Source organism: Argopecten irradians, chromosome 12 (genome assembly GCF_041381155.1).
Source record: "Argopecten irradians isolate NY chromosome 12, Ai_NY, whole genome shotgun sequence".
NCBI classification, from domain to species: domain Eukaryota; kingdom Metazoa; phylum Mollusca; class Bivalvia; order Pectinida; family Pectinidae; genus Argopecten; species Argopecten irradians.
In genome coordinates, this window is record NC_091145.1 from 22,933,773 (window position 1) to 22,946,126 (window position 12,354).

General features: G+C 32.8%; 1 protein-coding gene across 1 annotated transcript; it reads right to left on the reverse strand.

The window, feature by feature from the left end:
• Positions 1-4,458: 4,458 nt before the first annotated feature.
• On the reverse strand, positions 4,459-9,963 carry LOC138336306 (uncharacterized). Its single transcript, XM_069285742.1, has 2 exons — positions 9,731-9,963; positions 4,459-6,676 (listed from the first exon to the last, which is right to left on the reverse strand). Exon 2 carries the CDS (start codon positions 6,673-6,675, stop codon positions 5,884-5,886), a length of 792 nt encoding a protein of 263 aa, XP_069141843.1. The 5' UTR covers position 6,676; positions 9,731-9,963; the 3' UTR covers positions 4,459-5,883.
• Between the last annotated feature and the right edge of the window lie 2,391 nt (positions 9,964-12,354).

Here is a 12,354-nt window from a genome sequence, read left to right on the forward strand (position 1 = left end):
GATTAGAATCCTGCAAATGAAAACTGCCATGACTGTTACCAAAAACACTTATGTACTTCACATCGCCAACAATTTGTTTTCTTTTCACTACTGGAATTATTAAAAATACAGCCTACAAATCCCCAGATTCACCTGATATCATTTTAAAATAAGTATAGTGGTAGTGTAATTAATTTATTACTTTTATCTACTCTGGGTATGGAATAATTCTGAGAAAGAGCATTACTTATACTTTGAGTTACTTGATAAATTGAATAATACACAAAGCTCATACAACCAATGAATACTAAAATATGTTTGCGGAAAAGAAAAGTCAAAAATGAAATATTCATTGGACTTTTCCAAGAATAACTCCATTACGAAATCCATGTGAAGGAAATAAAACCTATTTCAATGCAAAGCTTAAAACCATATCCCTTGAACAATATATGAAACCATTTTTGATTAGAATTACAGAAGTGGTAGCCTTATGTATTAAAAGTACTTGCAACAGACGGCAAATTTAATAATTTAATGTTCGTCTATAAGCGCATGTTTTCAAAATGATTTAATTCCTTGTTAATAATTAGAATATATTAGATAACAAATACCTTAGCATTGTCCAAATCCTACTGATTTTGCTAACTTTCCAACCACTTTCAGTGCTATTACCTATTCAGATGAAAATTTGAATATCTTTAAAATGGTGAAACAATAAATGTTTTAGACATTTCCTTGTGTTTCATTAACATTTATTTAGTTTCGCAAAATTCGGTGGTAATACAGTTAAGTTTTACTTTTGTTTAGTGGAGTGTATGGCATATAGCTTTGCGGCTATGGAATGGAAAAAAGCCTAAGTTTACGGATGTTTGTTTAAAATTTATCAAGCATATTCCGGAACACATTTTAAGTTCTTAATGATTATTTTAAAGCCGATGCATTTATCACCAACAGATATTTAAATACTGCTTTCTGAATTGTTATTTAGATCAGTAAATGATAAAATAAACTAATCCTTTAGCAGACGAAGAGAATTGAGTGATTTGAAATAAGATACACATCGAATTGTAAATTCAAATCAAATATTTTATTTTTCACCAGCAATAAAACATGAAAGTCACTTTGAGTCGGAAAAACAAAATTACAATTGATTATTTACGTCATAAGTATAACAACGAAATACGAAAATTCTATTTTTTACATATAAACCTAAATGTATTGGACATTCATAATAGAACATGTTTTTGAATGTTTTGTCATTTAATATTTTATTCAACAACATTACATTAAACTTGAAACTACAGAAATACATGATGTGAAAAGTATACTTCTGTCAACACAATATGGTTTTCAGTTCAATTGGTCCGAAGCTGAGCTAAATGCTCAATCTGAAATTGTCGCATCCATCCATCGAGAAATGATGTAAAGCAATGTTTCTGATTTAGTGAAATGAGCTCAGATAGCCCTAATCAATTTAAGTCCAGGTCTGGTTGGTCTAGATCTTATTACAAAAAGAACTACACATAAAAAAGCAATATCCGAAAAGCTATATTAATCCCCATGGTTGTCTTCGGCTGGCAAAACAACAATATTTATCAAAAGTGAGATTAGAGAGCATTAAATTACGTTAAGTGTCCATGGGTTGTCTCCCTTGGATAACTACCTTTAATCCGATACTCTATGGAACCAAAACCGTTCCTTTATCACATTTATGATAACATTCCACTTTTGGTGATATTATCGGAAACAACGTATGGTAAAACTCAATAATTCCTGAATAATAATTCTTAAATCATTTCCTCCTTTTAACATGACACCCACACAATGTACGATTTACCTAAAACATGATAATGATTTTAAAGTGAACAAAATTTCCAAGTACTTCATTTGTTTCAAATCCGTTTTAAATAAAGCACATCTGTAAAATCATTTTTCGATTTTTTCTGGAATTAATACTTTCCATCTCTATCTAGTTCTCGAATCGTCCAGAATCCATGATAGCGTGATGAAGTAAACATATTAGTTCTAATCGAGTATATACACTTTTACCAGTACTATTACCAATGCCATAAGGAATTTGCACTCTCCTATCGTTTAAGAGGATACCGGTAAATTTATACCGGAAGTCATGGAGTCAAAGGTAAATACTATTTTCTTTAGATATCATATCACTAGTTTCAAACAGGGGATAACTACACTTACAGGAAACATTACCATGGCTTTGTTGTATCCTCAAGATGTTTCTTGTAAATCTTTAACTATGTTATCATTTTCGCCACAGTTCGTAGGTTGGACAAAATGGATATTTACTCACTAGTGAAGCTGTTATTGCATAAAAATCATTTTCAGCGCCCAGCTAATTATCCTAACATTTAGTAGTACCACGCAATCCGCGTATTTTTAAAGTCCGTCTGATTTATTGCATGTATTATTGATTTAGTATGGGATAAAGCTTTCTTACAAATGTTCCTTGTCGAGTCTACCTTTTTTGGAGATATATGAGCGACTATGCATATTAGTTTTGGTGAATACTTAATATATTAACGTTTCTTCGATACAAAAGTTTACGTGTCATTTCGTGAATTCCCAATCGTAATTCAATACCTTATCTAGTCAGAATAAAGGTAATGTTTAGTTAAAATAATGAAATACAAAAATATTATACAATTAAAACAACCGTATTAATATAATAGGAAACATACAACAATGAACTAAACATAAAAAGAATCTATTGATCAACATAACTGCCATGAATCTAAATGCTTTACCTAAAATGACCTATCAGTTATAACAGGTAAAGTTTTCCGAGGTTGTCACCCTTGAGCCACTTCATACAATACACCTACAGACCATTCACTGACACAACGTTCACGATAAGACATTGACATTTTAGCGATAAACCTGCTTCTTCAATATTTGGATATTTTTTATTGAATACACTTTGAATATGTTGTGTATTTATGTGATGAACAATACATTATTGAAATTATTTGACCATGGTATTTATAGGCAAACTTGACCAGATTGCAATGATATGGAGATATTAATAATAAATGTCAGAATGTACTCTAAATAACCCACGAAATGAACATTATAATTCAGTTTAATTCAGGGATTTGTTTTTTTTAGAAAAAAATTTTCTGAGAAATCATTACGCCGTTGTTTCAACCAATCAGAGAAGGTTTCACAAACAACGACGTCATTTTGTTACGTTATGAAATGATAACATAATGTTTTAAGCCAATGAAAATGCTCGTTACTAGAAAATTGAATCATTTTCGTTAAATCGAAACACCCTTCGTATTATTTTGACATCTGAGCGATCCTCATCTTCACTTTTAAACAAAGGATGAAGCTGAAAACGTCACTGCACATTGGTTTCATAGTTCCCATCAGTAATGCTATAATCATAAAATACCAACGAGGTGACAAAGGTAGATTACAAATATATGATAAAGACGTTTTCGATTGGCTGATCAAATGAGTTGTTTTTGTTTTGCTTATTTCTATGTTTTTTCTTCAGTTAAAGCTTAAAATCTAGATAATCAATTCAATTCCATTTGATGTGATACTTTTAAAACCCATGATTTTTTTCTTCCGATACATGACTAAACATCGTTTGCGAAAAAATAAAATCTTACAGCAAAATAATCATTTCAAATAGGTCTACTACACGTCCATACGGTAACCATCGTACACTGTGCCCAATTAGACTCCAGCGTAAATTCATTTGAAGATCTACAATGTATGTAAATAAAAAATATATACCATGTATGTCTATTTAGTGTTCTTTTGATATCTTTACAAAAGCAATTAACGCTTTAAATTCGAACAAACTGAAGAGTTGTTAGCAGTTCGTGTAATTCAATTAGCGTCCTATTAAAAGCCAGGGTTAGGAGAGAATTATGAGAAAGACAAAAATGACAAGAGTACCTACCCGATCATGTGTTTTTTCCTCCCACTTTAAGTACCCTCGCACGCTTTTATCCGAGTCATCGAAAGTGATTTGTAAAAATTGTATTATTTGTTTCATAATCACTGTAAATTAAAAAAAAGCTCTATCCGCGATATAATTATGCTTAACTTTATTGGGGGGAAATCATATCCAATAACAACACGAATACATGCAATTTTTTAGTTTTAGTGAAAAGTCGGACTACAACGCATACTGATTTTCTTTTTAATAAGATATCTTCTACATGTGATTTAATGTCTCGAAGTTTGTTTAAATGTTAAACATAAAACTGACTGAATTATTTACACATGATTATTGGCTTTAATTTGTTTCTGATATGGCTGAGAGCGTGGGTGTTGTAGACTTAGTGCAGAGTACGAATCCATAGACGTTGGTATGCTAGACAATGAGGACATGACCCAAACCTATCAAGATAAACCAGAAACTGAATTTTGATTGAAGTTTTTATTGGTATCGTCAGAACACAACATGATTGAAAAATATAACAAAGCTATTCATTTAAAGTTTTCCCATCTTCAATAATAAATCTTATAAACATTTGCTACTAAAGTATTTATTATCAAATGAACATTATAATTACATTTCTTTTACCGACGAGTTTATATAATATACATGAGATATATGCTATTACCTTTGTTAAAAGTGTTCTGATATAGAGTAATCTTTTAATCTATCATTACAGTTTTACACCTAATTTGATATGCAAATGTTCCTTTTCAAACATTATTTTCTATAGTATCTTACGATGGTATTGAAACACTACCTCCCCCTCTTTTAAACAGTAAAGGATACTCTCTCACCTCTTAATATCTAGTCAGTGGAAATAGAGTGGATGGCATAGTGGCATTCTTCCTTACTATAATTGAAAACCATCTGTCGTTTGACATTCATTGCTTCGTCATCGACATATTACGTTATCTCGCCTATTCCTTTCGCCACTCCGACATTCTTACTACGCAGCAATACGTTCTTGCTCACAAAAGCAGTGGGTTAAGTATATGTAATACCCGTAAAATACAAAACCTAAAAGCACTGATTGTATCACAAGAATAAATGATTGAACTTCAGGATGAATATATGTAAGTTTAAGGCGTAAGTGATGAATTCATATAAAAGAGAATAATCAGTTTTTATTTTATTTGATTGATTTTAAACATGTATATTGTTGAAAATACAAACAAGGTGGGATAAGATACAAGTTATTTTAACTTATCAATATGTGCCATTTCTTTATATCGTTATTTCGTCTCATAAAAGCGATAATCATCGTCTTTTCGCACCGCTAATCATCGTCTTTTCGCAGCGCAAGAACGAAATAACGAAATTAGCGATGCGAAATATTTCGCCTCGCTGTTTATCGTTGTTCAATCTGCTAATCATCGTTATTTTCCCTTCGCCCGCGATATGGCACATATCAGCCACCATATATCAACGCTTATTCACAAGTTCATTTAAAAGTACAGAGATATATATCGTCATTTATTCCAACTGACAGTCTCGCACACCTCACATACAGTTTTATTTTCTCTGATCCACGTGATCATTGTTTCCGTTTCACACAAAAAACCCACACCTCTAGAAGCGAAAAATACGAAAACAAGGTGTGAATTCCATCATGAAATCATCTCTCGTTGATTCATGGTATATTGTGAATATAAACAGATCAAGCTCGCCAAAGGGATCGAAGGCAGGGGGTTTCGAGATCCCAAAACGACGTGGGTAAAGTACAATTTACCGTTGAAAGTCCCACATTCCCTTGATTATGACATCTTAATTTGACGTGATTTCTGTGACGTCATAATCACCAAACGGCGGGACTAATCGACGGTAATTTGTAGTTTACCTACGTCGTTTTGGGTTTCCGAAACCTTTGTAATATGAAATGTCACAAAAATCATATTTTACTATAACTGTACATTTTTTCTACATTAAGCATGTACAGCTATCTCTCGTGGTATTGTTTTGTGAAGTTGCACCGGAGGAAGGTCGTAAGCTTTACTTTTAGTAGGCGAAGGATTAGCATCCATAACGTCCATAGATTTCTGTGCATTTTCCAAAAGGAAAGAACGTGTAACTGTATGCTTTTTCAATGGAAGGATGGGCTTAAACGGCATTGGACGACCGCCAAATATACTGCCAGCACCACTCGGTTCAGCCTTAGACGGCGCTCTTGATTCCTCCTTATCCTCTTCCTTGTCGAGCGACTCTTCATCAAATATGTACCTAGACGTACGTTTTAGTGGACAGATAAGGTCTAATGAGTTCTTGTTTCGTTGAATGATGTTATCATACCGTTGGCGATTTTCATTGATCAAGGCTTTAGCCTTCCGTTCGCGCACTTTTTCTGGCTCCATGTATCGTATCATATGTTTGACGTCGTTTCGGAGCGCCTCACTGGAGTAATCGTCATCGAGCGCTTTTTTATAGTCAGTCGCATTCGTTACACTATGTTTCTCTACTACCAGTTTGTACGCTAGGGTGCGCTTCAAATTATCCACTATAGTCTGCCTCTCACGTTCTCGGCGTCTGAGGTCGATCTCCGCATGACGATCGAAGAACCTTAGTTTAATTCTTGTAAGTTTATTTTCAACAAAGTTGAAAGCGCGGATTCTTCTCTTGCTTCCTTCAGTCATACGCATAGTCGACATGAATCTGGAGTTCTTGTTGAAGGCACTACTATCGGCCATCATCGTCAGCCTCTTGTTGTGTACCTGCGGCATTCTAAAAAGAAAACGATATTCCATCACTGATATTGGAGACAGCAGGACGATGAAAAGAAATATGGACTTCATTCATGATATGAGCGATGATTGTAAATTGTATTAATTCATGAAGTTGTTATTTACTTACCTTCATCAACTTTCAAGGAAACTGGCATCATTTAAGGATAGGATAACTATTTTGTTATCATTTAACAAGTTTTACCACTTGTGTGCTATCATAAAAATACTTCAAAAACATATAAATTGCTGTTAGAAAAGAAAACTGACTTAAGCTTTGCCTCACAGACGCCACGGACACTTCTGAACTTATATATAATATGCTTATCTGATTTATATGCAGCGGCCAGGTTGAGTTAAAGACATTTTTACAAAGTTTAATTGCATTGTCAATAATATTATACAGGTAATCGAGTTAAACAAGCTTTTAAACTGAAGAGAAATATTTGATACAAACCAATATTGAAAATTGCTAAAAATTCATTGTACTATTAAATTCACATCAATAACCGGATATGAGACTCATCAGACATATGTAGGTGTCATAAAATGCCAAAGATAAAGGATCAGAGGTTTGAACGGAAGCGCAAGGGTTTTATTTTAATTTGGTTGAATTTGCAATAAAAAAACGTAAAAATATTTCACATTTTAAAACAACTTCATGTTTATGCAGTTGCCAAAAATAGCCGATATTAAGTTAATATAATTTAATCATCATAATAAAACCAATAGGTTTCTGATTTGATTTTATTCTCCTAGGCAGACGTTCTAAAATTGTTGATCAAATGTTTACGAAGAGGGATGCCAATGTTCTAATCATTTGGTCCCCAATATAAACCTAAACCTACCAGTTATTAATACACTAGCCTATTAACCAATATTAACTATACGTGGGTTACCGAAGTATTATTCCCATTATGAGAGCTATTATCAAGTTCACCTAGATTAACGATAATCCATTGTAATCGTGTTATGCTCGGTAGGCACTTTTATTCTTCTACGACCTTATTAGCCGGGAATTAGGGATAACTTAGATTACAGGCGTTATAAACATATCACCTTTGGAAAGACTTAATATAGTTTAGTGTTACTTCATAGGGTCGACTTTGGAAACACCTATACATAATTAACGATTGAAATATTGGCCTTTGTATTAGGTAACCGATGCAGTTCGGTTTATACATCCATACATCAATTTATCAATTTTTATTCATTATTTTTTTTAATGTAAAACTGAGTGTAGAGTCACATTCATCTTTAAAGTTGACAAAATTTAGACAAGTTAAATCTTACTTCGCCGTTCGCCGAAAAAAATGGTAGTGCTTAACATTTCGCTTAATTGCTGTGTTAAAAAATACCTTAGATTTTAAAAAGAAGTTAGTGTAACGAATCATATTCTATTATATAGACATCAATTGAATCATGTTTAACGACTGCATTCAAAATTAGAAGACACGAAAGACGAAATATTACGTAAGAATATATAGAACGTTTGTAGGGTGTAAATTATGACATCTTAGATCACTGACACATAAAATGTAAAAACAAATATATAAATGTTATGTAAAATAGTAAATGTAAAATAGTATAATGGTTATAATAAGTAAAATATCACTGGTTGGCTAATAAAAAGCCTATTTAGATTTACGACAGAAGAGTTGATAAGAGGAATGATCCGTGTGGTTGATTGAATAACATATATATATTGATTCAATGGGAGGCTGAAGTTGGTTCCGAGTTCCTAAGCTAAACGGAACTCGGAACGAACCAGTTCCGAGTTCCGTTTAAGGATTTTTTTTATCATTTTAGATAAAATCATTCTATATGCTAAGACATATGAGAAATGTTGCCTGTTGATCGAAAAATAAATTAAAGTGGATTAATCACTAGTTACCCATGAAAAAAGACAACAGGCACATATTTCTCATATGTCTTAGGCATATAGAATGATTTTATCTAAAATGATAAAAAAAATACTTAAACGGAACTCGGAACTCGGAACTCGGAACCAACTTCAGCCTCCCTGATTGAATTACGTGTTTTGAACAAACCACTCGATGTACGACATATTTTTATTTTTACCTCAGTTGATAGGACATCGTGATAGAATACATATTCACATTACACAATCTTCTATTGGGGTGTAAGATACAGATTTCGGCCTTATCCATTAATATCTAGCCTACCTCCTCTGCGAAATACTTTGATTTGAAACACGCTTTATGTCACCGCTATTAAAGCATAATTCCCAATATTTTCATTTAGATTTACTAAAGACAGTCTTAATGTTTCTGCAGGTTAAATTTTGAGGGGAACCGTATTTCATGGGAATTTATAGTAAGCCATTGCAGGATAACGTGGAACCTTTACGGCTAAAGATTTTAAGCAGGAATCCGTTGTAATCTGAATAAATTATTGACTAAGATGAAACTATTACTTATGGAAGTTACGCTTACTGATGATTTAATGTTTTAAATACATTAATATGTCTTTTAATATACCATTAAACTCAATGCGTTGCAACCTACATTGAGTAATCACATATTATTCAACTGTAATGGTTAACATAGCAACAAATTAAATTTATTTTCATATTCTCCCTAACGCCAAATAAATAATCATCAATTTTTGTATAAGAACTTTTTTTTTGCATTTATTCTATACAAAATAAAGGACATCTTGAGATTTTGTCAATATCGTACGATACTGTAAACTTGCTTATTTTGGAGTAAATGCGCGAATTATATTTACTCAGTTCTGCAGTTCATTATAAGAAATATTCTTTTGTTTTTGCTAAATTTAGCGCTGTAAATGAATAAGCGCCTCAAAAAAGCGCCAAAATAAAACGATCGCTAAAATAAATATATTTACAGTACGTAAATGAGGTAATTATTAATAATGAAGTAATTATCAATAAATGAAGTAATTATAAGTAAATACAGTTATTATGAGTAAATAAAGTAATTATAAGTAAATAAAGTAATTATAAGTAAGGTATAATGTCAATTAATTCTCCCTTGTTCACATTCAACACTAGATAACGGTATATACTAACTTGATATGATGATATCGTTACTGTATTCCCATGTATGTGATATTCCTTAAATCTTTGACCTCCGTATGCCTCTCGTTCGTAAATCAGCCCTGGTGGGTCATACGGACCCTAAGGACCAGTAAGGAGACTTCGGTTAGATGTCGGCCTCATCCCCTGTCCTGGTCGGGTTATATAGTATGGAACCTCAGTCACCGGAACCCATGACTCGGTGTACTGTAAACACACAACTGTCAAGCCATATACTTTCAATACACAAAGACCAAATATAACGGTATTTGTTTCTTTAAGTGCATTAAACGGTGATTGAATGCTGGCCTCGGAGCCTTCAGTTGGCTGTTGTTATAAGGGTGTAGGATATAATCTCATTTCTAAATACGATAGGGTAATCCGAACAGCCGATTATTCAACTCAACTGTTTATTAAACAGTGCTTTATATTACAATGATTTTTAAAATGGAAGTGGCCTTAGTTGAAAATGTCCCAGTGCTTCGTATCCAACATGGAATGTTGAGTGTATGGGACGGTATGGACATTGTCCAAATATACGAGATTAAATCTATTACTAAGGTCAGGAGTCTGTGGACCGTGACTTTCTTCGAATATGATCAGGTTAAAAAACACTTCAACTAATGAAAAATGGCTGGGAATCAATAGTCATTCAAAGGAAATATGGCATTGGTGCCGGTCCTTAGAAAACCTTTTATATATCAAAGAGAACGAATCATACCGGTATACATGATGTAAAAAATGTACAAAGAAGTTTAAAAGATATTTTTAATGATTGGTTCAAATAAAAGATATATTTTTTTGTGTAAAACCAATATCTTTGATTAAAAATTAAAGGTCAATATGTAGTTTGTACACTTGTAAATACATCCCTGAAACAATTTGTCATTCTAGATATTCCATGGGTTACTATCCACCCCTGGAAGTATGATATAGCAAAAGTGAAGGTTCTATATGAGACAACAGATGAGACAAGAATTTTGTTCCCTTGATTACATTGAATAATGTATACTGGTATGGTATACTGTATGGGCTTGAATTTGGACGTTGATCTCCGTAATCTTCAAAGGATGTCTCTGTACAAGCCTGTGCCTGGTCAGTTGTTTCCCTGTAAATGCCTTCAGTTTTGACATAGTCCTGGGATGGACATTACGCTAGTGAAAAACAACCCTGGAATATTGAGGATGGCGATTGGTGGCAAGCTTGTTGTATACAATTGTAGTCGTAGTTTACATGGTAATCATAAACAGCATTGAATATGGAATATCATAATAATGTCATTTATTTAATCATCCAGATAATATAGAGTGCATTTTTGAACAAACTTTTTATTTTTCCTTCAGATATAGATCTGAAGTGACTTCACATTCTCAGTAAATAATAAATTTGTTCAAGATTGTGAACCATTGCTTCTTTGTATATTACAACAGCTTAATTTCTAAACAGAAAGTTAAAACATTATGGATTTGGGGACCAAAAACAACAGAAAACATAGTCCTTTTAATACTCTTTTTCAATCTATATTGATTAAGCAAGTTGAATAATGATGACTCCTCCCCGTTATTTTAGCGACATTACCCCGTACTCTGATAGAGATGATGTATGATTAATTTATTGCATATCTGGGTCCGTCAATTGATCATTTAATTGACACACGATTCAGAAAAAGTTTTAGAGGAACAATTTTGTGGTTTTGTGTGACATGCCTCTTTGGGTTTTAAACCTCCAGTTTTGGGGGTAACGATCTTTCGGACACTGTGACACGCCCCTTCCACTTCCTGTTTTCGACTAAAATATCATTAAAAATATCAATGTGTTTGCTTATACGGTCAGTTGGTATGGAAAGTCAACGGACACTTTCTAAATATAACCATGTGGGTAGGTCAATTGGACATAAACATCTATCACTGTATAAATGTTATGTGGATTACATTCTGTCGAGTAAATGAACTGTTGTGTTGTGTTCTCTCTATGGCGGTGGTGAGTGTCCTTGGGGGACATCGTCACAACATTTCAGTCGATACAACGGAATCAATATCGTGTGGGATTTCCAGTGTTAATATTATTTTATTTAAATGTCATATTATATTGATTAGTTTTAAATCAACAGGTAAAGTTACAGGTGGGACAATAAATACCTTTAATATGTATGTACCTGACCATGGTCAAACACTTGGAATAGGTAAAATGATAGCCCCAGCAATTTTTATAGCTTTAAGTTACTAAAAGTTTATTTATGTGGTGAGACCTGCAATTTAATTGATTTCTTATTATCCACGTTTTTCCAACTTCAGAAATACTTTGACCATACCTGCTTAAAATGTCTTTTCAATGCTTTATCTTCACAAAAACAGTAACAAATTTGGTATCTTTTCTATACTCACTTTCATGAATTAGCTAACTAGGTGCAGGAAGATATGATAAACTTGAACTATTGTAGAACTTTTAACCTCACTGGAAGGTGAATAAATTTGGGGTCCTAATTATATTTAGAAACGACGATTTACTTATATCGTATGCTTAATTGTTTGCGGTTTTCCAGGTTTTAATACTTATGAGCAACACTATGTAAATAAATAAAACAGAAAAAGAAATCTATATTTAATACGCTTTGGTAA

Coding starts and splice junctions, on each gene's coding strand:
- LOC138336306 (XM_069285742.1), bottom strand. CDS start 6,675: ATGCCGCAGGTACACAACAAGAGGCTGACGATGATGGCCGATAGTAGT.